We start from the raw sequence: 26,994 nt of genomic DNA, 5'->3' as shown, positions 1-26,994 counted from the left end.
TTTCTGTAGATGTTCAAATTCAATTTTATATTAATATTGCAAATTAAATCATTCATTTGATCAAGTTGCCATTCATATTTACCTATTCTGGCTAAAGTCGTCCTCTATGTCAAATCTGGCAGTCTCGCAAATCTATGCTCATCAATTTAGTAGGTTCAGTTCATCAGGAGTTTGGGCATTAATTCAGTCCGTCAAAGATTCAGGTTAACAGCTGTCCTGCAGTGTCACTGTCCTCTCAGTCAGCATATCATCAGGAAATCGAAGGAGCGACTCTCAACCTCTCTATTCTATGGGTTTTTATAATCATTTCAATTACAAAATGTAACAAAAATGAGTTTTAAACTGTTCTGATTGGCTGGTCAGGGGTCGTCCTACAAAGTTCTCATAAGGTTTAGTCCATGGTGTCAGCATACTTGCTGGTTCCGGTTTTTTAAGAAAGTCTTTTGTCTGTAGTGTTGGCACTATTCCCAGTGCGACCTTGATAAGTACAGCTTGCCTGGGGTCAGCACGAGGCCATTGTTGTTCATCTTAGCGCAGGCGCACTTCACCCAAGCCTTGTTCAGCGTTGGCAGTCGGGTTAGGCACCAAAGGCAGCCATCGTTCGATAGGCCAGAATGGTCAACTTAAGCAAAGAAACACAAAAACGTAATTAATACATAAAAATTACTATGCAAATGTTATTCCCTTGCTAATACCCATATGTGTGTGTATTTATCTAGCCAAAAGCAACACTCAATGCGGTTTATACTTACTAAATAAAGCACGAATCACAATTACATCACAAAAGCACCATATATCATGCAATATTCTAATTGTTTATCATTAGTATGCGTCCGAAATTTAATTCACACAATTAATTAAGCCATGCAGATGCAGATCCCATGTGTAATTCATATTTTAAAAAAGGAAAGGGTGAGCCTGCACACCAAATTAAGAGTAGATTATCAAGTTGTCTAATGAATTTTTACAATGGTAAAGTGTCGGTAAAGCGTGCAGTCATGTACTGGGGTTTAGCCCTGACCCCTTTGTAAACTAATGTCAAAAGAAGAGGAATGGAGTGACCCAAACCTGCATGACGCACTGCCAAGGACTATGTAAGTCTATAAACATAATTTAATATTCTTTTGAATGGTTTAAAACATCAAAATACATGATATTTTTAACTTTTTAGGTTGTCAAAAAATAAATGCAAACGTAACAATCAGTTGATCAAAATCATGAAAAGATGAGGATTGACAAACGTATTCTATCCTTCAAATTTTGTTAACTCCACAAGCAACATAAACAATGTACTCTTCGTTACAAGGAAAGGTCCCAATGCATTTCGGGTTTGTAAAACCCTTCTTCAGGGGATGCACATTGTAGAGGGGAAGTCAATTTCCAAATGGTCCACCGTAATGAGAGCTACAACAAAACAGAAAGTCTCATTGACTACATGCGCTTTCTCACTATGCCGGTGGTTTTTTAGACATCATAAGAACCGATGTTCATCACAAAATTGGATGGTTAGAATCGCTTAGGATGTCCCTGTCTGAGCTCGGTTTGAGCTCACTCTGGGATGATCCGGTAGGCTCTACTTTTCCATCTAAAAGTACTTTAAAGATTATCTACTGGGAGATGGTCGCTCGCCGGCATTGGAGCAGCTCCAGCGCTGGCACTATGACCGGAGAGTTCCTAGAGGCCAAAATGTATCCCTATCTTGAACCATATTGGGATATTATAACAAAGCCCAGAGACAGGAAACTCCTTTTTCAATTGAGAGCAGGTGCACTTCCCCTTAAATTTCTGACATCGAAGTGGGAAGTGGGTTCCTGTGATGGCTGTCCTGTTTGTGGTACTAATAAAGAAACCATCGGACATTTTTTATTTGCTTGCAAACTCTATGCGGCACCAAGGCGTACATGGCTGTCTCCGATGTGCAAAAATCTAGGAACAACTAGTAGTACTGTAGCTTTGCGCATCATATGCACCAGTACATTGACCTGGATTTCTGTAGCCACTGCAAAATATTTAGGATGGGCGTGGACGATCAGGCAGAGACTGCTAGTTGCTTGACTATTCTCTTGATTAAGGAGAGACTGCTAGTCTTCTGACTATTCTCTCTTATGTTCTTTTCTGTATTTTATTCCTTGTACTTTGTTTTTAAATTTATCTCTATTTTACTCTTTCCTTGTTTTTAAACAAACAACATCCACTGTCAATAGTGCGGGATGTCTTATCTAGGGTTTTTAATAAATCAGAAATTTGTTGAAGTAAACAAATAACATCTATTGTAAATAGACCATATTGCTTTACTTACGGTCGCTATCAAGTCAGAATTTGCTTATGTATGCTTTGTATCGATCCCTCTTTTGAATTTAATTCTCTTTTTACCTTATTGTATGAAATTGTTTACTGTAATTGTATTCTGCTTTTATGAATGATAGTCGAATAAAGCATACTTTGAACTTGAACTTGAACATATATTGGGTTACAGAAGTCTCAGTAGGATTTGCACTCAAAAGACGTGCAGTGAGTGAATGACTCGTGACTCTTACAAGTGAAAAGACCTACTCTTGGTAGCCTAACCCAAGAGTTCAAAGAATAACATTATGCGTGTAGGGTGACGAAAAATAAAAACAGAAAGGCCAAAGGAAAGAAAAAAAGAAAGAGAAAGTGTCCCAATGCTTTGTGGATGATTAAGAAAAACGTGCTAATGATTCGGTGCTCAACGGTGTCTTAAAAAGAAACTTTGTGTCGCTAACGATTAAACACAAACAGCCGAGCAAAACCCGACAGGTGAATGAAATTGTACTCACAACGGAGTTAATCCCAAACGAATATCGAAATGAAATTCGCCGCTTTCTGATGAAGTCAGGCATCTGTATAACCGAGAGATATTAAATGTAAATATTCTCTCCAAGTCCTAGCAATATGTGTTCCCTTTTTAAAAAAACACCCATGTGTTTTATCTAAAGTCTTACCCAAGAGACCACAGTGCAATCCACGTGTTTGAATCGAGGAAGCTGAAAAGATGAAAAGTAAGAACGATTCAGCCTGAGTCACAAGGAAACCCAGACGGGATCCAAGTTAAAACAAGGGGTGTAGTTTCCAGAGAATCAAACACCACTTACCAGCAGGTCAGAGAAGGTTCCGGCATGGTACGTGTTCCATCGTCAGTAGAGAGCGTGCGTGTTGACGCATACGTTCTCAGGACGTTTTTAAAGGGGCCGTACTGTCAATAAGGCGGCTTTAATTCAAAACTTTATTAAAAACATATAATTCTGGCGTATGCTCAGGAAATAAAAAGCCGAAAGACAATGCGAGAATGTGGGAAGTCAAATGTAAACATAAATGTGAAAAAAGGAAAGACAAAGAAAAAAAGAAAGAGTGCAAATCCTTTACAAATAGCAAACGTGTGACTTCAGACTAGAGCATGTCCTTGGTGAGGACATTGAACGAAACACTTTATGAGTGGCATTGTTTTGAGAAAGCAACTTACAGAAAACATAACAGTTCCACATGGTCATTGAGGCCGCCCGGGGTCAGCGTGCCAAGTTTTTTTATCCAAACAGTTTCTTTACGTGCTAAAGTTGTATTGAAATCAGTACCTGTGATTGATTGAATTTTTTCCAAAATGGTGAAACGTAATTGTGGTATGGTATGTGAGGTGTTTACCCAATGTGTTGCTAGGCAAGATTTGAGATTTTTATTGCGTATGGTGCTTTTGTGTTCCACTATTCTCGTCTTAATTTTTCTCGAGGTTCTCCCTAAGTAGACTAATCCCCAAGGACACTGAATCGCGTAAATGACGCCCTCAGTGTTACAATCTGAGGAGTGTCTCAATGTGATTTTTTGACCTGACTGAGGATGTGAAAATGTGTTGCCTACGATAACGTTACCGCATTGACCACAATTATGGCATTTACGCATGCCTTTGTAGGTTTGTCTGCTGGGTGAATGTTTTGGTTTGAGTAGTTCTCGGATGTTCTTGGATCTAGTGTGTGCGAATAGAGGGGGGCCTCTATATAAGTCCGTGAAATCAATTTCTTGTGAAATGATCTCCCAGCGTTTGCGGATAACTTTCTTTATTTGTGAGGCTTGTGCTGAATATTTTAAGACAAACACCTCGCGTGGGTTCGTGTGTTTCTGTGATGGACGAAGAAGTTCTTCTTGTTTTTTAAAGGCCACTGTCCTTTGGGCTTCCACGAGCACATCCTCAGTATTTCATATATTAGTAAGGTTGGTAAATATTTTCCACATCACTCCAATCTGTTAGTTCGATTATAATTAATTAATTAATCTAATTAATAAAATAACATGCAAAATGGGGTGGGTATACACATTTTTGCATAACCCGCTCCAGCGCACACAACCAAAGCATCCAGCCAGGATTTAAAGGCGCAGGCACTGTAGTGTCCTACTGGACACGTTCTAGTGTTCCATCTCTGTTGTACCCCACACTGCACACCCGCCCATCACAGGTGTCATCGGTCAGGTGACCCTGTTTAATAAAAGGGTCCGGGCGCACGTGCCCTGTGCCAGTTACAGTACCTTACCACATGGAGTCTGTGTCCATCATTGTTAGCATGTGGGCGTAGGGCCCACAACACCACAGGCACTTCTAAGAAGTGCTTAATGTAAATAAGTGCATGTTGAAGTGAACGCGCTCCCGTAGCCCGAGGCAGTATTCATGGCTGGCACTAGGTTTACTCTTAAGTGAAAAAATGATCTGCTGTATCGGCGCAGGGGCGCCATTGTTAAAGTTAATGCACGGCATGTTACGCTATTGACCAAAAAAAGAATCTGTTGAATAGGCGCATGGGCGCCATTGACGGCAGAAGCCACTCTTTGGTGTAGGGTTCATAGGGAGGTGACTCACTGCACAATGCCCTTTGCAGCATTTTTCAATTTGAAACACTGGGTTCCTAAACATGCACGGAAGTTACCCATGACATGTATTATTACGAACACCTGAATTCAACTACTCCTCTCAGGCAAGACTCACAGTAAGAAAGGGGCGTGGCCACTATTGTGAAAATGAAAGCGCGCATGACGTGCTGAAAATAAAAATAATCGTCCGCTAATGATGAAGCACGGGGTGCCTTAATAAAATATTAATATTGAAAATCCAAGCCAGGGGAGGGGAGGGGGTGTGTGGGGTGGACGCCACATTAAAGTGCTGCTTTAAAAAGCAGTGCTGTGTTGGGCTGAAGATAAAAGAAGCGGCTGCCATTAGTATCTACTGGGAGAGCATGGTTTGCCTGCTTCAGCAAGACATTTATTAAGTAAAAAGTTCTCCCTAACTGCTAATAAAAGTTAGAGTAAGAACACATGTAAGAGGGGCTGTCCTCATGGGAGGTAACAGGAGAGAGGTAGGTACTAAGGAGAGACTACTAATCCTATTACCAAATCACAAGCCATCATTTCCAAAAGACTGGAAGAGGAGCCAATTGTAAAGATGAGCGGAAAATAGGCGGAGCTTAAAGTCCATACTGAATATAGCATGTCTCGAAGAGACGGCCCAACTGATGCCTAGGCGAGACCTAAAATCTCTGACCTATTGGTGATCTTTTTAGTGTATAGATGCCTTACTGAGAGTACTTCATGAGCTGCTGACTACCTGAAATTCAGCTGCACTTGTAGGTGGCCCCAGGCTCTGGGTTCACAGGCTGACTGTAGAGAAACCCATCCCCCCAAACTGAGCTGTTTTTGCCAACCACTCCACTGGAAGTCTGTTCCTGTGCAGCTGATGTTGTTGAGGTCATAAGAGGCCTTTGGTCCTTGGACCAATCTGGACGCAGTCAGGTCATTGCCCATTAGGCATCCTGCTTTTCTTTCATCCCCATGTGGACCATGATCATTTTACCATTCACCTCAATCTCTACTCTGGCAAACTGGTACTGTATGTCATTCGTGCTGGCTACCAGGCCATTGTCATTGGTACCTGGAAGAATCTTCTCTGGTTTGAGATGCTTCCTCTTAATCGTAGTCTGGTAAGTTCCTGTATTGACCAGGGTAGGAACCTTCCTCCATTGTTACCCACCTCACCGACAAACCTCCTGGTGTTTACATAAATGTGCTTGAGAGCATCTGGATGTTGCTCCCACATTTCCATAGTGACAACTAGTCTCTCAGGATCCTTCTGTGTCAATTCAAAATATACTTTGGAACTGGGCGAAGCTCTTTTGTCTGAATTGCCCTGCCACCATTTTTTGTTTAAGGGACTGTTAATCGTACGTTTCCTTTGCTCTCAACAGTTAATTCTATACATTAACTTTATCTTGGATCTATTTCTTAAACTGAACCCTGTCCACCTTCTTGTTCTGGGTGAATCTTTAGAGGGTCCTGGATAGGCTTCAGTTCAACCCTCCTAATCAGAGAATCATACATGCACTTGTATGTCAAATTGCATTCTCAGGCATTCTTCCAGTTCCTTCAACAGGGAGGCGACTCAGTGGCCTTGCCCCCAAGGCCTTTTTCAACTCTTGAGACTTGCATGCTATTCCATATCTTTGGAAACCAACTCAAGATATCAGTGCCTGGCACATACATCTGTGTCTGATACGTGAGTACCTTAGCAATGGATTCCTTGGGGTTGGAGGAGGTGGGTCACTTTTCCCCGTTCTAGTTTCTTTGGCTGCCTGAACTTTAAGCTTACCTTTCTCTTGTCCTGCAGCCATTACTAACTCAGTGCTAGCATTTGTTCTCCATTTCAATATGTCATCTTTTCCTGCTTGTCCCTTTTTTTCTCTCTTTCAGTGTGCTCCTTTTTTTTTTCTTTATGGGCCCACTCTTCAGGTCTCTTCTTGGTGAGCCAACTGAAACTTCTTCCTCTCAATCTCTTTGACCTTCTCTTCCGCAGCCTTTTACTTTCTGAAGGCCCTTTGGAGCTTCAAGTTGGAATTCTCAATGTATGGCTTGCATGGATCCAGTTTTTCAATCCAGCACACTTAACAGCTGTTGTTGTGGTCAAGATGACTTGTCTTGGTTTTCCCCACCTTGGAACCAAACAGTTTCTTCTTCTGTGTACTTTTACTCTCACCCAGTCCCCTGGGCTTAGATCATGGGCTGGCTTCTTTTCAAGGGTGGTGGCATCCGCTCCAACCTGATGAAACACAGAATGAACTGCGTCAGCCAGGCTTTTACAGTATTCCAACACCATGTCATCAGTTATAGTCATCAGCTTGTTGACTGGTATAAACATGTGCCGCATGGCTTGTCCCATGATGATTTCATGGGGGCTTAACCCTGTAGTTCTATCTGGAATTGATCTAATAGTCATGAGTACCAGAGGCAAGACATCAGGCCATTTCATACCTGTGGCTAAACACATTTTCCCTATCCTGTTTTTGATAGTACCATTCATCTGTTCCACCGCACCAGAAGCCTCTGGTCAGTAGGCACAATGTAGTTTTTGTTGTACATTCAATGCTTCACAAATCAGTTTTATGATCTCATTATGGAAATGTCCTCCTCGGTCTGGTTCAATTGTCACTGGGAACCCAAATCTAGGGATAAATTCTCTCAAAAGTAATTTTGCCACTGTCATCCCATCATTTCTTCATGTTGGGAATGCCTCTACCCATCTGGAAAACAGACAGACCATAACCAAAACATACCTCAGTCTGTTACAGGGAGGCATCTCAATGAAATCCACTTGCATTCTGGTAAAAGGCCCTCCTTCTCGACCTATTGTTCCTAGACTCACTACTGTCTTTCTTCCAGGATTGTATTGCTGACATATTAGGCATCTCTGACAAAGACTTTATGCTACAAGTCTGAATTTTGCATTGTACCAGGTTTGTTTAAATGACCTGACCATAGCATCTCTCCCTATGTGTCCCTGACCACGATACATCCGTGCCATGGCAGACATCATGCTATCAGGCATGACTGGTCTTCCATCCCGATAGACCCACACATGATCCTTCTCTCTTGGTGCACATCCTGCTTTTACCCACTGCTTCATTTCCTGCTTCTTCCTGCAATTGTCTCACTTCTTCCCAGCTTCCCACAATGTTAGTAAACATCAAGGAGCAAGAAATCACCTCTCTTTCCTTAGCCCGATTAATGGAATTCTGATTTCGTGCACAGTATTGTGCCATGTCATTTGCGTATTTATTGCCAGTGACGACATAATCACCACTTTGACTATGGGCAGCGCATTTCACAACAGCCAATTGCCTAGGCAGCTGTATCGCCTCAAGCAATTTTCCAACCACTTCAGCATTCTTAATGGGAGTTCCACTTGATGTCAAAAATCCTCTCTGCAGCCATATCTGACCGAAGTCATGTACGACTCCGAATCCGTACTGGCTGTCAATTATCACAGTCACTCTCACACTCTTTCCAATCTTGCATGCTCTAGTCAAAGCATTAAGTTCAGCTACTTGTGCCGATTTTACTCCTATCAGATATGATACTTCCATTACTGCTGCAACCGTACATACAGCATATGCTGCACTTAACACTCCATCATCTGTTCTCAAACAAGACCCGTCCACAAACAGAACAAAATCACTTTCTGGTAAGGGTACATCTCTTATGTCAGGTCGAGGTTTTGTACAGAAATCCAGTACATCCAGACAATAATGATCTGCTTCATCTCTGACTTCCACATTCTCAGCATCGGGCAATAATATTGAAGGATTCACATTTAAACATCTCACAAGACTTACATTTGTGGCACCTAGTATAACTTTCTCATACTTAGTCAGCCGACTACGTGTCATATACTGAGTACGACTTCTTGTTAAAAGGATTGCCACATCATGAGGTACAAACACTTTCACAGGATATCCCATCACAATTCCCTCACTCTGTTCCAAACTTCGGCATGTAGCAGCTACTGCTTTCAAACACCCAGGTAGGGTCACAGCTACTGGGTCCAACATTGATGAAAAATATGCAATTTGTCTCCTCAGTTTGCCATGCTTCTGTATTAGCACAGAGAGCGCACATCCATTTCTCTCACTGCAGTACAACTCAAACTCCTTCTCATTGTCAGGCATACCTAATGCAGGTGCTTCACACAACCCATCTCTCAATCTTTTAAATGCTGCCAATTCTTCTTTGTTCAAATCAATGGGATCTTTCACATCGCTTCTTGTCAGTCGTACCAAAGGTTTTGCAATCAACAAAAAATTGCTAATTCATTGACGACAATATCCAACCATTCCCAGAAACATTCTCACCTTTCTTTGGGTCATGGGTGCACTCATTCTTTTTATGATCCTGATTCTACTTATCGTTATTTTTCTCAGTCCTTTTTCAATGTGATGTCCTAAATATTGTACTTCTGTCTTGCAAAATTGTAATTTTGATGGTGACACTTTAAGTCCTCCATCTGCCAAATGGTTCAGCAAGGCTATAGTGTCTAGTTCACAACCCTCGCGGGTTTTCGATGCCACAAGAACGTCGTTGATGTACTGAACTAATACTGAATTTTCGGGCATTTCTAGACTTTCCAAAGACTTCTTCAATAGCTGATTAAATATTGAGGGGCTTTCTGTATACCCCTGTCGAATTCGGCACCAAGCCAAAATACGCTTGCCGAAACGAAATGCAAAAATTTGCTCACTGTCATGGTGCAATAGGATGGAAAAAAAGCATGGCATAGATCAATTACTGTATACCATTCTGCGTCATGGGGAATCTAATATAAAATCACAGATGGATTTGGTACAATGGGACAACATGACACAACAATTTTGTTTATCTTTCTCAGATCTTGTACTATCCTGAACTGTCCTGATTGTCTGCATCACTGGCCAGATCACCTCCAGTTTCTTTTCGCTTTGTAACAACTCAGCTTTGGGGCTAGTCCTCAGTTGGCTCCAACGCCTAGTCCGCTACAGGTCTGTTTTTGGATACATCCTTCCCTACAGTGGGGCAGTCTGCGCCTCTCACTGGTCTGGCAGCGCCATCTTGGGAGTTGCTTGGAGCCACAGACCATCTCCAAAAGATCCTCTGGAAACTGACTGCCTCGGCACAGTATTCGCGTTGTTCTCAGCCATTTGAATTCCAGCAGCTTCATAGATTTGAGCAGTGTGTTTTGGCTAGCAACGTGAGCAGGATTAATGGTGCAGGAATCATTGAGGACTAGAAAAACAAAAGAATACCATACAGAAATATCTGTCTACACAAACAATAACAGTTAAAACTGTTTTTAGACAGCTAAAACCAATTCCTCACTATTCTAGCATATTTGATTGACAGCCTGATGATGAGAGTGGGTGATGGTCAAATTTTATTTGCATATCTACTTTTGAATGGTATTTAATTCTGAACTTTTCGAGTAATTTTCTGAATATTGTTGTATGTATTTTTGCAGTGTATTTTCAAATGGTACCCTATTTATCTGCTTCTCCCCATGAATATGAAATACTTATGGAATGGGATTTCTGAGCATGCCATGCACAATTTTCTGTTCCAGGCACCAGTTACATTTTATGATGTTGCTGCTGGCTTTTCTGAAGGAGAGTGGAAGCTTTTACATGAATGGCAAAAGGAACTTTACAAGAATGTGATGAACGACATTCAGCAAGCTTTGATCTATCTTGGTAAATTGCACATTTTTATTTTCAAGTGTTTTTCAATAAATAACATGAGCAACATTTATGTCCATGCATTTTAGCAGTCCCTGAAAGCAGTACAGTCTTAGTTAGGCCTCTGTATGTGTTGCTGTCTCTGGGTACGGTACGTCTTATTCTTGGTGTGTGTATTGTTTTCCACTAGCACTATAAATCTGATTGATATTGTGTGCACCAAATTCTGTATGCACTGTAAGACTTAACTGTTAAGTCCACAACGTTCTCACTGCACTGGAAATATTTACAACAGAATGAAAGCAAGTGTCCCCACACATCACTACTGTAGTATCTTGCGATATTTTATGGCGGAACCCTTTTGGCTTCCAACGGACTCTGTAGGGCTATGATGTAGGTGTCAGAGCGGAATGCCATAAAAGCTTGTTTTAGGATGTTGAGCTCGCAGTTACACACAGCCAAATAAAGACGTGTAATATTAAACTCCGTATGTGGTGTGGTCATTGGCAGGTACACAGGCTGGGAAGACGCTACAACTACTGATGGGAAGTCAAGAACTCTCATGTCAAATGAGAAGGCCCAGATTCGCAACGGGAACAGAAATCAGCCTAGGCAAAGTTCTAAAGGCAAATCAGATAAGAAATCTGAGACAGGACTAACAGTCACCAATGAGGCACACTCCAGTGTCTAATACACTGAAATGGAAGACCCAGCCCAGGGGAACAGGCATGTCAGGGTAAAACGAGCATTGGCATAGCCAATAGGTCTCGCCTTTGGGACCTTATAAGTGTTTAGCCATGCAACAGTTGATGTTGTTGCACCAAGGATATTGTGCTGGATAACTAAACACTTATAAGGTCCCAAAGGCGAGACCTATTGGCTATGCCAGTGCTTGTTTTAAATGAGATTAACCCATAATGATAAATTATAATTAGGACTGATGTGCAAGAGCCAAAAAACGAAAATCCATTAAAAATATTCTAGTATGTAATGAGATTACCACAAGTTGCCTTTTGACATAAGATCACACATGACCTCGTCAAGCGAAAAGACAGTGACCTTATCTTTGCAGACATGGCCAATGCAGCGTATTGTTTGAAGAGGGGAGATGGTGCCTGCGCTGCGCTTTTACGCACCAGATCCGACGGGAGAGGAGTTGTTGTGTGTGTTTTTTTCACCTGCTCTATTTTCAAGCTATATTCAGTTCCCAAGGAGAGGGCCATTGTAGGGTTTAAACTCCCCGTAATGACATGCCAGGGTTGCGGGTGTGTGTTGTGTGCAGGAGCACACTCAAACTTTCTCCTCCACATGGATAAAAAGTACAGTCACCCAGACTCTCCTGCAAACAAATAAAAGGTGCAGTCAGTCATCATCCTGCCTCTCCTCCACACGGATGAAAGGCAGTCACCCTGGCTCTCTTCTTCAAGGGGAAAATGGTGCATCTCTTTGGCAACTTACTTAACTATGTCTCGTTTCCAGCCATGGTTTGAAGTAAGGCTAGGGCCATAGGTGACGTATGTAGGGGCACCAGTGGTTAAAGTCCAAGGGTAGTGGGACAGAAGAGGGGCATATGCCCAAGTGGTCCCACGTCACGAACTCGCCCCCTCAGCTGGCCCTGGCTTTAGTTAACTCTCTATGAGGGAGGGCACGTCCGGTCCGCGGGTCTTACGGACAGAAACTACAAGACCCAGAATGCAACGGGGTTATAGTGACAAAAGAGAGTTAATCCTGGCAGCGGCAAGGGGTGCTTCGTCGGCGTCCCCCTAACTCCTGATGGAAACTTCAGAAACAGAGAGCAGAGGAGGGACCGAGGGTTGAGGGTGGGGAGAGGGGAGGAGAGACAGAAGGGCTGGGGCCAGAGGGTGGGGAGGGCTGGGGAGTGTGTGGTGAGGGAGGGAGGTGACAGGAGGGCTGGGGCCGGAGGGTAGGAAGGCTGGGGGTGTGTGTGGTGAGAGAGGGAGGTGACAGGAGGGCTGGGGCCGGAGGGTAGGAAGGCTGGGGGTGTGTGTGGTGAGAGAGGGAGGGGACAGGAATAAGGAAGTGCTCTCACTGACCAGGTGTCAACGGCGGGAGGAAGGTAGGAGGACCTGTGAGTTACCATGAGCTTCTTGGCTTAGAACTGTGCTGCGAAGTCATGGCAAGGAAGAGATTGGCTACACCTGTAGTAACTCGAATAAAAATATACAATATGCTAAGAGTGTTGGCCAGAAAGAGAGCAGAACTCAAACAAGCGCTGTCTAGCCAGGCTGGTGTCAAATGCACATCCTACGAATATAGACAAGACACACGAAGCACCAAGAGAGAAGCTACTCACTAATCAATGTATACACATATGGGAGGTAATTATCCTCCGCCAGGTAACTGGCCATTAGATGACTTCATGTCTTTAAAAACACAAATACAGCCTGCGCCTCTGGGTTGCGCGAGCATCTGGATTAGGAGTTACACCCGAGTTTATAAAGTTACTTGCGTTACTTCTATCACAGGTAGACAAAGAGCGGTTCAGCTATTTACAGTAAAGTCAGATCTATGCAGCTTGGCTGCGAGTTCTTTCTTTGATGGTGAACTCCACAGCAGCGTGGCGTTTCTGTACCTTCCCAAAATGAGGCAGTTCAGAGGTGGGACGTACTGTTGCCAGCTGTGCGCATCCACCAAGACCCGGGAAAAGGAGGGGGGGTAAACGAAGCCTTACCTGCAGCTCTCCTCTTCTGCCTCGCTGGGCGAGTCCATTGCTGCTGCTCGCCGCGCTACCACGGGGTGCTACAGGGGAGGATCAGACCAGCCTTCCTTCAGCAGAAAGAACAGTCCTGGAGGAATCCCCAGCCCATCCGGTCTCCCTTCCAGGAACTCGTACAATCCAGTGAATGGCGAGCCTCGTGTACAAGCTTCCACAACCCCCACTTTCCACTCCAGGACACCCCGGGACCTCTCAGGCACAGCGGCTCGCACCGGTAGCCTCCCTCTCAGAGGACAGAGTGCGTCTTGCAAGGGGCAGTGTTTTGTGTGTGTGCAGCGCTCAGGGCGTTTCTCACTTCTGTAGCCGACTTCCTGTGCGAGAAGTGACTACGGCTCACGAAGAAGCCAGAAGACCAGCCCCTCTCTCTCCTTGGCCCCTCTCTCTCCCTGGTCAAACTTTCTACGGGACTTTTTCTTCATCTCCTAGAAACATTGTGTGTCTGCAGAGAGAGGGTAGCAGCAGCCGAACTATGAAAGCAAGATTTCTGCCCGGAGAAAGGAGGGCCAGAAGTTGTTGCCTCCTCGTTGGCCGGATAAAAACAAGGGAGGTCGGCCGGGCTGGCGCGCAGTGCGTGCGCGCGCATGGTGGCGTGCTTCCACTTTAAACTGCATTTAAAGTGAAAGCACGCCGTGTTCAAAGTGAAAGCATGCACAAGATGGCGGCGGACTGTCCACTGTCCTTACATGCACGCGCATGCTGTTAGGTTTGGACAAATGGCGAGAGCAGCCATCTTTGTCCATCCCTACGCGTGCATGTAAGGCTTTGGGAGAATCGATTGCAAAAGTCCTCTCCATGGCGAGAGGAGCGCATGCGCTGCTTTCGCCAGCGAGACCTAAAAACGAAGAAGATTTTGGTGCAACCTGCACAAAGGCCAGCACCCAGACAAGTCCAGAAGATTAAATATATGCATGCCATATTCGTAGGTGTGCCTACCCACAGCAGAGCACAAGTGAGAGCAAGTAAGCGCAGTACCTCCTGAATACAAGGCACCTGGTCTGAGAAATAATGGGACATCTGAAGCAAGGAACTGAAAGCCAGAGCCAAGAATAGATGCAGCCCTTGCTCAGTGCCAAACTGGGTGTACAAAGACAAGGAAACGTCCAGCCCCCATGGCAAGTGAGGCAGTATAAGGCAATAATAAGAAGGCCTGCAACAGTAGGCAAAGCCGGCCCAGTGACGATCAAGCTCCCGCCTCAACAAGGAGTACAGGAGGAGAAACTTCCAGAATCCATATCCAAGAGGAGCAACAACCAGAAGAAGGACCACCAGGGTATTCTGCGCTCCAAGATCGAAGGTCCAGCAGGCAGGATCATAGAACCTGAGAGGAGACACCAGAAGTCCACAAAGGAGGAAACGTTACAGAGGGTGTAGTGAAGCAGCTAAGTAAGCCACTGCTTGAAGGAAAGGAAAACCAAGCAAGCACTGCAGACTTGGAAAGGTGGTGCTGACAAAGAAGGTTCCAACATCACAACCACAGCATACTGCTGGACCAGAGGACAGCCAAAAAAGTGTGCATGCCCCATGTAAGAGTCAATTCAGTGCTGAACACTGCTTTCGGAAGACCACCACCACACAAGGAGCAGAAGGCCAAGACCATCCAGCCCACACCATCCCATATATGTGGAGGAAAAGACCAACAGAGAATGACAGAGGCTAGCAAGAAGCAAGAGCCAATAGTGGTGCCCAAAAGACCAAAGAGCAGAAGAGGGTAAGGACACAGTGCATAAGAGGAGCAAGAATACTAAATGCAAAAAAAGCAGTGCTTGGCTCTAAGAATGAGGACATCCATCTGCAAGCCCTAAGAGTGACAAGAAATTAAGCCCACAATGGAGACAAAGACAGCACCAAGTAAGACAGTAATGGTCGCACAAAAAGGGGCAACATGAGAATCATGATTGCAAGGGTAGGGAATACACCAAAGCAAAATACTTGCCAAGAGAAACACAAAGCCAGCCATCTGGCCAGGGAGTGAGAGTACTTACAGCATAACAAAAGCGCTGCAACCCGGATAAGATTAAATCCCAATAAAAAGCACTTGAAATAACTCCGTGCCCGACCACTTGCAAAGCAAGCAAGATGATGCAAAATCTACTAAAAAACCAGACCGGAAAAAAAGATGGAAAAAACTGCTGTAATACCACAGACCAACCAGAGAGGCCACCTTACCCCATCTTTCCTAGCCCTGAAAAACCAGTTCCAACCTCGGCCAGAGGGACAGGAAGTGGCACATGGCCAGAAATCGCAAACTATAATTACAAGAGGTAGCAAGAGTAACAAACTCAAAGGAGATCACAAATGCTCAAGGAAACCCAAGCAAAAAAGGCCAAAGTTGCCATCCTCTTCACAGTGGTCACTAAGTGAGGGAGAGGAGCAGGGCAGATCACCCTAAAGCCTCCAAGCCCAAAATAGGGCAGCACCAGCACCCAAGCAAGTAGGAAGAAACAGTTCCATTATTGAAGTGGGAGTACCCAACCCCAAACAGAACTACCAGGAGAAACTGGAAGCCCCAATCCTTCACAGAGGAGGGGACTATAATCGCAAAAAAAATAATTTAGAAGTCTATAAGATGCAAAAGTCAAAAGCACATTTAGAGGCTGCTCAAGCCAAACACAGAACCGGACATCTGGGTTAGCCCACCAGAACCCCACACACTAAACAATGGGAGTTGGCTGGCAGGACGACAGGATGGTTCAGAGAGGCAGAGCCCTATTTCATTAGCGCAAGGCCAACCTGCAATGTAAAGAGCAGGCAAGACCATGCCTGGCAGGGCAAATGGGACAGCCCTATGACAAAGCCCAAACAGGATGAGCCAGGTAAAGGGAGTCAGACAGCTAGGTCCAGAAAGACCGATGAAGGGTACCTGTGCTACAGCCGCAACCCCAGCCAATGCACAGGGGGAAGACCAGACCACTTCCAAGTGAAGAGGTGCAAACCTAATCCTACCTCTAAGCCTATACGTGAGGCAGGGAAAGCATGCTGAACATTGTGACTAGCATCACACAAGCCCCCCCAAAAGCCCAACTCAGAGGTACACACATGACAGGGGTACAGGACACACATCTTATAAACATCAAGCCCAGCAAGGAGAGTAGTCAGAAGCACAAGACAGGTGCAGACCCCTGCAAGGAAAAAGGGGGTGCACACACATTTCCACTAGTGAAGGTGGCTCCACTGCCTCACACTGAGCAGGCATACTTTAGCCCTAAATCTAGTGGGCAGGCCAAACATCTGAAAAAGTACCACATGGCACCAATGAGCCCACTTGAGACAAGTATACTCACAACAGTGGAACATGGAGGCATCCCACAAGCCCACAGGGAAGCACAGAAGAAATCTAAGACTCTCCCACACCTCGGGACAAAGGGGGGAACTCATTTGTCCATCAGTGCAGAGGCTCCAGTGCTGCACACGGGCTAGGAACAACCCCGCACCAGGCCCCATGCCCAGTAGGGAGCAGAGTGAGAATCTCAAGCCCATCCTTCATCCCAAAAGAAAAAATGGGTAAAGGGCACTCACTTGTCCTCCAGTGAAGGGAGGCTCCAGCAGTGCTCAGCAGACTGGTACATCCAGGTCCCAAGCCCAGCAGGAGGCACACACGGGGGAAGGCCCGCACACAACCCCACTAGTCTTGATGAGGGGTGTAAGATCTTCCAGCGACAGAGACTCAAAACTAGGGAAGGGCAGGCTATACACCTGACAACACCACAGTACTCCGGACAAGCTCAGTAGGGAGATCAGGGAACATGATAGCCAAATAAAAATGGGACATTGGAGGAAAGTATATTATTATGTGGTGTGGTTGTGAGACCTCACCATGTAATAATGTCGTAATCTTTATCAGGTCCAGGAAGGTTTCTTTAATACAACCCGTAGCTCAGTCCTGGGTAGCTGTGGCACAGCACAGTCAGGCGTAATAAAGACGTGTAAAGTATTTAGAACAGGTGTCTCCAACCTGTTGATCAGGAGCTACCAGTAGCTTCTAGACACCTTCAAAGTAGCTTGCAGCCTTGAGTTCATTTTTAAGTAAGCACAGGGTCACATTTTTTCTTTTAATCTTTAAAGGAAGGCTGTGCTTACTTTACATTATTATCATCAGGCTGCAGATAGCAGAGCCTGACAATGAGCAGTACTCAGTCAGATTTATAGGCAAAGCTGGGTCACAGTGGTGAAGAACTGATGCACTGAAGTATTTAACTCTTTTATATAAAAGTCCTTGTCAACTCAATATTGGAGTGTGAGAACAAAATGATGTTTTTGAATTCTTTTGAATGGGAGACAATTGAAATGAAAAGCTACCTTATTGATAAACTTTTTCATTTCAATTTTGTCCGATTTCAAAGGCCTTTTGCTCCTAGTGGCCAGTAGACACTGCACCATATTTATAGCTGAAAAATATTCAGCAAGTTGCTTAGACTTCAGATGTTCGTGATGATTTTCACTGATCAGAAGTAGCTCTCACTACAGAAAAGGTTAAAGACCCCGAATTTAGAAGTACCCAAACTAGTGCTTAATTTCAGACCGTGGTTTCCGGTGCTCAGCACCGGCACTTATTTCACAGGGCCGGGGATACAATTTCTGACCCTGCAGGTGATGGTCTCAATATTATTGTTCAACTTCAAAATAAAAAGAATAATATGCTTGCATGGTGACTGACTGGTATGTGTTCATAGGCAGGCGTACGCCTGTCCAGACAGGGATGATTGTGTATCACCACGTTAGTGATGATGTCATCACGCCTGTCATGAATCCAAGAAGTCAGAATCAATGAATGGTTTGCATTCTATTCCCTGAGTCTGCTGCACCCTTCCACTGCCTGAACCTAAGACTCCCATTGGATAATTGTAGCTGGGGGCTGGCTCATAACTGAATTGAGACAAGGAAGCTGCGAGAGCACATTTGGAACTTGGGAGTGAGGGTTTGCAAGGAAGAATAAACGAAAGTGTGGACTTTCCACTTGTTGCATAGCCAGAGTAGTGTAGCCTGCAACCCTGCATTGCTACTACCTCAACGTGCCCGATGCGGTTATGGCCTACTGCAACTTTTGTGCGCCATGGAATCACCTGTAGCGTTGGTTTGCTGCCTTCCAGAATGCTAATTGCTGAGCTTGCATGAGTCCAGTGGGCGTAACAGAACAGCTGTACTAACGGGCATTGGCAGCATTACGACTGGGGACAGTGCTTGTGCTGTAGAAGGCAGGATCTCAGCAAACTGAGCAGTGGATGCTGATGAATTGGTCATCCCTGGACCAAACTAATTACAGGAAGCACTTGCAGTGACATGATCTGCTGTGGCAAGTGTTCCTCGCGAGCAGCCGCCTGTTCCGCAACAAATCCAGTGGGACCTCACTGATCAATATGTACAAGAAAAGCATTTTCATTTGGTGTACATTTTGTTTTTGCACTCATCTGTCGGTGTAGGTAAAGAAGTAAAACGCATGTCATCTTCCCCTTGACAACGAGAAAAAAGTTCAAAATAGAAGGGACATGTACAGGCTGGAGACAGGGAGCAGTGGTAAAGATGTGAGAGAGCAAGGAGATTCTTCCTCACTCCCTGCGGCAGGCCCTGATTATCTCCCTACTTAAACCGGGCAAAACTGTGGACAGATGTGAGGCCTACCAACCTTTATCCTTAATTAAATGTGACACGAAAATACTAGCTAAAATTATAGCTAACCAACTATCCCTGCTTATGGAAAGTTTAATCATACCAGATCAGGCAGGATTTGTCCCGGGCAGAGCCACCTCCCACAATTTTCGCACAATTTTCGCGCTCCTCCATGATATTTATCCAGACTCTGCGATAGCTGGGATTTTTTTAGATGCTACAAAGGCATTTGATTCCCTGGAGTAGGACTACATGCTGGCAATACTGGGTTTAATGGGCCTCCCACACCCTTTTTTAGCTTGGATCCACTTACTTTACTCTAAACCAGAGGCGGTGGTCCAGATTAATGGACTATACTCTGACCCAATCTCCATTAAGAGGGGCACTCGCCAGGGATGCCCGTTATCCCCGCTGCTGTTTGCCCTGGCCATTGAACCCCTAGCAGCCAAAATTGGACAACACCACAGAGAATACGCCATAATCTATCCCTCCCGTCAAATCCTCATATCATTATATGCGGATTACATTACCCTGTACCTCCGAGACCCCAGCGTTAGCCTCAATCCCATCCTGAGAGAGTTTATCCGGTCTGGTCATCTCTCTGGGATAAAACTGACTCCTGATTATCTGCTAAATTGGTGTGAAAACTAAATCAAATACCTGGGAGTCGTCATTACTAGGAACCCTGAAGAGACAATTAGATCTAATTATGGGGCTGCGATAGACACAATTGCCCCATGGATAGACCGATGGATCACCCTTCCGCTCTCCCTGGTGGGCAGAGTGGCCATGATGAAAATGAACATTCTCCCCAAATTGCTCTACCTATTTCTTAATATACCCCATCACCCAGGGTGCAATTTTTTTAACGCGATTCGATCATTGCTCACCCGACTGGCCTGGGGCGGGAGGCAACCCTGATTGAACTGGAAACTTATGACGCAGCCATTCTCCAGGGGCGGCTTTGAAGCTCCAGACATGGAACTATACTATCTCAGTGCCCAGGCTCATTATACTGTATACTGGTTCCACCCGCCGCCCTTCATGCCACACCTGGCCATAGAGCAAGGCTACATGTCACCTACACCACTAGCGTCCCTGCTAGGGTCGAAAGTTCGGGCGAGAAAGTAACACACCATACAGTCTCCCGCACCAATAGCGCTTGGCTTCGCTTGACAAAGGCAATGGATAAGGCTCTGTCCTATTCCCCACTAGTGCCATTACCATACCTCCCATACGCCCCAGTCACACAGGAAGCGGGGTGCCGGGACATGCTGCGCAAGAGTGGACTGCACACATGGGGCGACCTCTACCACAGGGGAAGGTTTAAAGACCAAAAGGAGCTACTGACAGGGTCACCCCCTTGGAGGTTTTCCTCTACATAAGACTCAAACATGAAATACGAGTTTTCCGCATGAGCCTACCCCATTGGATGTCCTACATACTACATTAAAGATGGCGGGCCCCTTACATGCTGTGTCTCGCATCTATCGGGCGGCACTGCTGGAAAGGCCACCGGTGCCATCAGGTGCCAGATGCGCATGGGATCGTGACCTGGAATCCCCCTTAACAGATGCACGATGGGATTACTGCTGCACGCAGACCGCAGAAATCACAGCTAGCAGTAGACTGCGCATAATTCACTTTAAGATTACACATAGAACTTCCTACACGCCCACACTGCTGCCTAAATACAATCTCCGATGTATGCGCTGTCATCAAGAGGGGGCTCACTTCCTCCATTTGGCGTGGTCCTGCGCGCAAGTTCAGGTCTACTGGCGGGAGGTGCTCGAGGCGCTAGCTGAAATGACTACACTACCATTACTATTATCCCCCTTGCTTGCGCTGCTGGGACACACAGCGGACATTCCTAAGGCACACCAAAAGTTCACTGCGATGGCCCTGCTCCTGGCCAGGCAGAGGGTGGCTTGCAGATGGGGCAGAGGGAGAGCCCCCAAATTCAAAGACTGGTTACATGACTTAATCTATAGTAAAGACCAACTAACAACCTATGCAGAGCTGCTACCGACTACATCGCGCCCTAAAGATATTTGGGGACCCCTAATATCATACCTTCAGGAGCACAGCGAGGATGCTCAGGGTGCTACATCCCTGGGCACAAGGGTGAGCCACCTGTAATATAGCACAGTAGAATGGTGTATGACATGTGTATATTGTGAACATCATGCAGAGCTGAGCTGCAATTGGACCAAATGGGTCTTCTGTCTCTCTCTCCTTTTTCTGACTGTACAATAACCTATTGGTATTCCATGGATTGGCCGAATGCTGGGAGGGGGAGGTCGGGCTAGGCCACAGACCTGTGCAATTAAATGTGAATTAAGATGGACTGAATATGTGGGCACTAATGCGTGCAATTTTTATTGGATGTATTTGAATACCATGTGAGGAACGCTATAAGCTGATACTGTGATCTTTTTGACGTTTGTCTGAAACTGATAAATAAGTTTTTTTTTTAAATGTGAGAGCAAGAGTAAGGAGCAGAAAGAAACAACAAGAGAGGAGAGGGATAAAACAGCAGAGTAGAAAAAAGGAGGAGAGCAAATCAGATACAGAGAGAAAGAGAAGGCAGACGTGGTGTGAAGAAGAGAGCGATAAGAAGATAGAATGAAAGGATGTAGATAAGAGGACAGAGAAAATAGAGCAGATAAAGGATAAAATGTAGATACAGCTAATCACTGCAAGAAGAGTGATAGTAAAAAGACAAGATCGAGGGGAAGGAGAGCAGAGCATGGATAAAAGGAAAGAGGAAAAGGGCTGGGGTAGAATGCATAGGGAATAGAGGGCAAATCAGAAATACAGGGAATAAGGTAACACACCAGATGTGATAAAGACAATAGAAAACTATAAGAGAGGGTAGAGGATAGACTTTTAGAGCAAAGACTTAAGGGACAGAAAGCAGAGCATGGTTAGAGAATAGAGACTGAGGCAGAGCAAGTGTTGAAACACAGGCACACTTGAGCAAGAAGTGGGCTGTAGCCTCCTTGCTAAATTTTCGGCACTGGCACTTCTTTTTTTTACAAATTAAGCACTGACCCAAACAGTCAATTAGTAAGAAAACTTCACAATAAAAATATCTGAGACCCACTTTTAGAAATATAGGTTATTGTTAACTTTAAAAAGACACCAAAACGGTAAAAATCTATTGAGGGAAACCAGAGATACAATTTTTCAAAGGTAAGTAAATTCTTTTAAGTAAAATAAATCATTGTTATCAGCATAGCAAGTTGTGAACCAACAGCCTAGAACGACTACCAATCTTCTCATGGACCTGCTGCAAAGCGCTGGAAGTCAGTCACAGTTGTAGCGAACTCCCTAGCCTGGGTGCCTGCCAGTGACTACGCCACACATGGAACTTTATATTGCACGTCTTTATTCATCTGCGTGTAATTGCAAGCTCAACATTCTATAGTAGGTTCTGTTGCAGTACCCGTCCCCACGTATTTGCCTGGCTTTTGATGCAACTTTGACTGTAGAGTGCTATGTACCTGCTGTCCAGGGTCCCAGTACCAGTGTTCTTTCTCTAAAAACATGTCTACAATTGGTACTTCCGCGCACCCCTGTAAGTCCATAGTAAGTGACACCCTGGGTACCTAGGGCCTGGAGGCTGAAGAGGGTTCCCTGGGACCCCCTCACTAAGCAAAATCTACAAGAACGCGGTCTTGGTTGCGGTGTGCACTGTTCACATCAATTCATCCTGAATTCATCACAATTTAAACCACTGTTTACTTCTTATTTGCTTTCTTCGGACATTTATTTTTTGTTCATCATATAATCAATTCACTATCCTTAGTACCGTAATGCTAGTACTCAATACATATTCTTTACAGCAAAAAATTATCCTTCATCAAAGTTTTGCACTAATACTAAATACAGCCTATAACATACAAATGAAAACATATAATTTTGTCTACAAAAACATTTTTGTCTGTTCCTTTGTCATGCCCAATGCATTTCGGGATTGTGAGGTCTCTTCCTTAGGGGCATATCTGAAACCCAAATGAAATATACAGGTTTAAAGTTGTAATAAACATGGAGTCTCATATGCGGACAACAACCCTCCATGCACTGTGAGTTCTAATGTACCATTCCTGGTGTTGATACCACTTCATCGTGCAGTCTATATTCGATCAATTCAAAAAAGTTATTTTGTTTGTGTGTGAAATCATTTATGTATAATGCATGCCAGTGCCATGGTGACTTTGTTACAGTTAGTTTGTTGTTACACCACCAGATGTGTACCACTTTGAAAATTGAGGTAATAATGCAGGGGCAGGGTTCCATAGTGCCTACCTCTTATCGTTATCTACAACCGGGAGTTCATTATGTCAAGAATATAGTTATTCAGACATGTTCTGCAATACAATCCGGTAAAACACCCAGTCAAAAAAAGAGGTACAATATAGTGAAAAACCAGTCACTTCAATGTGCTGCTCATGCCATTGGAAACAATATGTCCTCGCTCACCTTACAAGCATACGAGTTCCTTAAACGAGTCTGCCCTACGCCCAATGGTGGATACCTGAAATGGACCATTAGGTTCAATATTGTAAGCAATCCGGTAACTTATACAATTTAAGCACAAGAGAACATTGTTTTAATCTCACCGTCACACTCTCAGTCCGCTTACCGGTAATTATGCCTTTGATGCTTCCCGTACCTGCTCAAGGGATCTTGTACGTGGAGTGCACAGAGTGCCACTAGATATTGACTAAAAGCCGCGAAAGAGTTTACGATGTGAAAACTAAAAACTGAGAACAGACCACTAGCGGCAAAGCGTTCGTAATCCATAGAAAAAGTCAGCCATATTTGAACATATGGTAGTAATAAACATGCTATTGTTGATGGAGCGGTCAGGCGTTAAATGAACGTTCATCATTAATGAAAGAATTAAAAATGATAAACCTAATGAAAAACGAACCCTACCGCAATGAAATTGACAATGTATAAATGGGTGAAAGCTGTCATAGGTCCGCATTAGTCACACTGTCTGTTGTTCATACTAAGTATCCACCATATGACACCGTGAACGACACAGATACAGATAGCTATATATACAATGATTAGGTAAACACTTGCAATAGTCTGCAATGATCACTCTCCATACTAAATATGTCCCAAATAGACACATCTGATTGCAACTCAACCGCTGAGACCAAACTGATCTCAACCGGAGGCTTGTTTAGTTGGACCAACAAGATGGCAAGAGTGATTCTGATCAACCACCTAGCGGTGAACCCAAAAATGAGACTGGACGTGTGGCTCTTCTATATTCTTGTGGCACGACAGTATCAACGGTATGCCAATCATACCAACTATGTTTCAACGAGTCAGTGAAACTTTTGTTGCCAATACTTTGCTCAATTGCAACATATGCATATGCCAGATGTTACGAAGTGACCTGCAACCCCTATAGAAAGAAGAAAATAATCGATCGATAAAACTTAATAGTTCACAAAATCCCAATGTTGTTAGTACAGTGCCTTTTCGACCTAGATGGTCTTAGTTAATAAAGTGTAGGTTGTGTATTGAACATGTTATGAGAGTTTTGTATGTGCAGTCTCAATTGAACCATCATATCTCAAACCCAATGTATTTATGTTGTGGCACAGGCTAAATGATTTAAATGAAACAACTCATATCAATCCTGTCATTTAGTCCCTTGGGTAATAACATTTCCAATCGATTAATCCAGCAAATCTCGCGTTGTAACAGTCTTTTACTGTTGTCAACACCATGTATCAATTTTACAGATTCAATTATTTTAAATCTAACTTGCGAGATTGAATGGTTGGCTTCCTGCCCGTGTACTGCTATACTGGAGGTTTTGTTTTGAGTCTGTATAGTGCTCTTTTGCTCTGTCAACCTGATTTAGATTTTTCGTTTTGGCTTGCCTACATAGGCTTTGCTTCACGGGCATTTGATACAATATATGACATTGCAGCTGTTGCAATTCGATGTGTGTCTCAATGGAATATTTTCCTCCCTGAAATTGGATGCGTCAAGTTGTTGCCCAAGATCACATTGTTGCAGTGTACACAATTTAAACACTTTGTTGAGTGCACCTGACTTTGCACATTTGTCTGGGGTAGTCAATAGTTCTTGTAGGTTCCTTTCTCTGGTGTAGGCATGTAATGGCTTGGCACTGTATATGTTGTTGAAATCCGGTTCATTTTCTAGTAGTTCCCACCGTGTTGATTATCCGTTTAATGGCTCTTGAGCAAGTAGAATACTTGGATACAAACACAATTGCATCTTTCTTTGTTGTGCTGTATTTGGTGAATAATCCCGTCCTCTGTTTGTTGTTCACCCTCATGATCCAATCCTCTAGTATTTCTTCGGGGTAGCCTCTCTCAATATATCTCTGCTTGTATTCTGTGATTTTGAGTGATCCTGCTGTTTGGTCTGAACATATCCTTTTGATCCTTGGAACTGTGAGAATTGTAAGTTATGTATAAGGCTCCTAGGATGAAAACTGGTGAATAATGAGTTGTTTCTGTCAGTTGGTTTATTGTAAATCTGTGTTTGGAGACTTTTTCCTGTTGGTGCTTTTGAGAATAATACATCTAAATAGTTGATTTGTTGGTCATCAATAGTGCTTTTAAACTGTATCTTTGGGTCCTGTGTGTTCAACAGTTGTATCAGGTCCTCCAACTCCTCTCTAGTTTTGGTCCAAATTACAAATATGTAATCTATGAGCCTGCAATATAAGGCCATTCCTTCTTGCCACCTGGTGTTGATCACGATGTGCTGTTCTTCCAACTGGGCCATAAAGATGCTAGCATATGCAGGTGCTCCTGAAAATCCCATGGATGTTCCCGTGAGTTAGCATAACAATTGTCCTGCCATAGAAAATAACTATGGTGCAAGCATAAATGCAACAATTCCAACAAGAAAACCTTGTCTGTTTTGATATTCTGATATCGGAACAATGCCCATTCCGCTGCCTCTAACCCTGCATCATGTGGAATAGATGTATACACCGCTGTCACATCAATTGATCAATCAATCAGTCAATACATTTATAGAGCGCACTACATACCCACGAGGGTCTCAAGGCGCTGGGGGGGGGGGTGGTAGGAGCTGCTACTGCTCGAAGAGCCAGGTCTTGATGTCTCCTGAAGGCTAGTAGGTCCTGAGTCTGTCGCAGGTGGAAGGGGAGGGTGTTCCAGGTCTTGGCGGCAAGGTGGAAGAACGATCTGCCCCCGATGGTTGTTCTTCGGATGCAGGGGATGGCGGCGAGGGTGAGGTTGGCAGAGCGGAGCTGGTGTTTCGGGGTGTAGATGTTGAGACGTCTGTTGAGGTATGTTGGTCCGGTGTTGGGGAGTGCCTTGTGAGCGTGGGTGAGGAGCTGGAAGGTGATCCTCTTGTTGACAGGGAGCCAGTGCAGGTCTCTCAGGTGGGATGTGATGTGGCTGTGGCGGGGTATGTCGAGGATGAGTCGAGCAGAGGCCTTCTGTATCCGTTGTAGTAATTTCAGGATTTTGGTCGATGCTCCTGCGTAGAGGGCGTTGCCGTAGTCCAGTCTGCTGCTGACGAGGGCCTGGGTGACCGTCCTTCTGGTCTCGATGGGGATCCATCTGTAGATCTTGTGGAGCATGCGGAGGGTGTTGAAGCAGGAGAATGAGACGGCGTTGACCTGCTTGGTCATGGAGAGTGATGCGTCGAGGATGAACCCCAGGTTGCGTGCGTGGTCGGTGGGTGTTGGTGCAGTTCCTAATGTTGTCGGCCACAAGGAGTCATCCCAGGCGGAGGGGGTGGAGCCGAGGATGAGGACCTCCGTCTTGTCTGAGTTCAGTTTCAGATGGCTGTTCTTCATCCATTCGGCAACGGCTTTCATTCCTTCGTGGAGGTTGGTTCTGGCGGTGTCCTTGGTGAGGGAAAGGATCAGCTGGGTGTCATTGGCGTAGGAGATGATGTTGAGGTCGTGTGATCGGACGATGTTGGCGAGCGGTGCCATGTAGACGTTGAAGAGGGTTTGGCTGAGGGATGATCCTTGGGGGTACGCAGCAGATGATCTCGGTGGCTTGGGATCGGATTGGCGGGAGGCGGACACTCTGGGTTCTGCTAGAGAGGAAGGAGGTGGTCCAGTCCAGGGCTTTGTCG

At 44.7% G+C, this 26,994-nt stretch overlaps 1 protein-coding gene across 2 annotated transcripts in view; it reads left to right on the top strand.

Moving 5' to 3' along the window:
- The window catches only part of LOC146861680 (uncharacterized), a 262,005-nt gene that overhangs the window by 82,555 nt on the left and 152,456 nt on the right, over positions 1–26,994 (top strand). For both annotated transcript variants that reach the window (XM_085646043.1, XM_085646044.1), the window contains exon 2: positions 10,418–10,544. In XM_085646043.1, the coding sequence (XP_085502169.1) occupies positions 10,418–10,544 (127 nt within the window). The remainder of the gene's footprint in view (positions 1–10,417; positions 10,545–26,994) is intronic.

Source organism: Triturus cristatus, chromosome 3_1 (genome assembly GCF_964204655.1).
Source record: "Triturus cristatus chromosome 3_1, aTriCri1.1, whole genome shotgun sequence".
NCBI classification, from domain to species: domain Eukaryota; kingdom Metazoa; phylum Chordata; class Amphibia; order Caudata; family Salamandridae; genus Triturus; species Triturus cristatus.
Note: the sequence above shows the minus strand (reverse complement) of the source record. Positions and strands in the feature narration are given on the sequence as shown.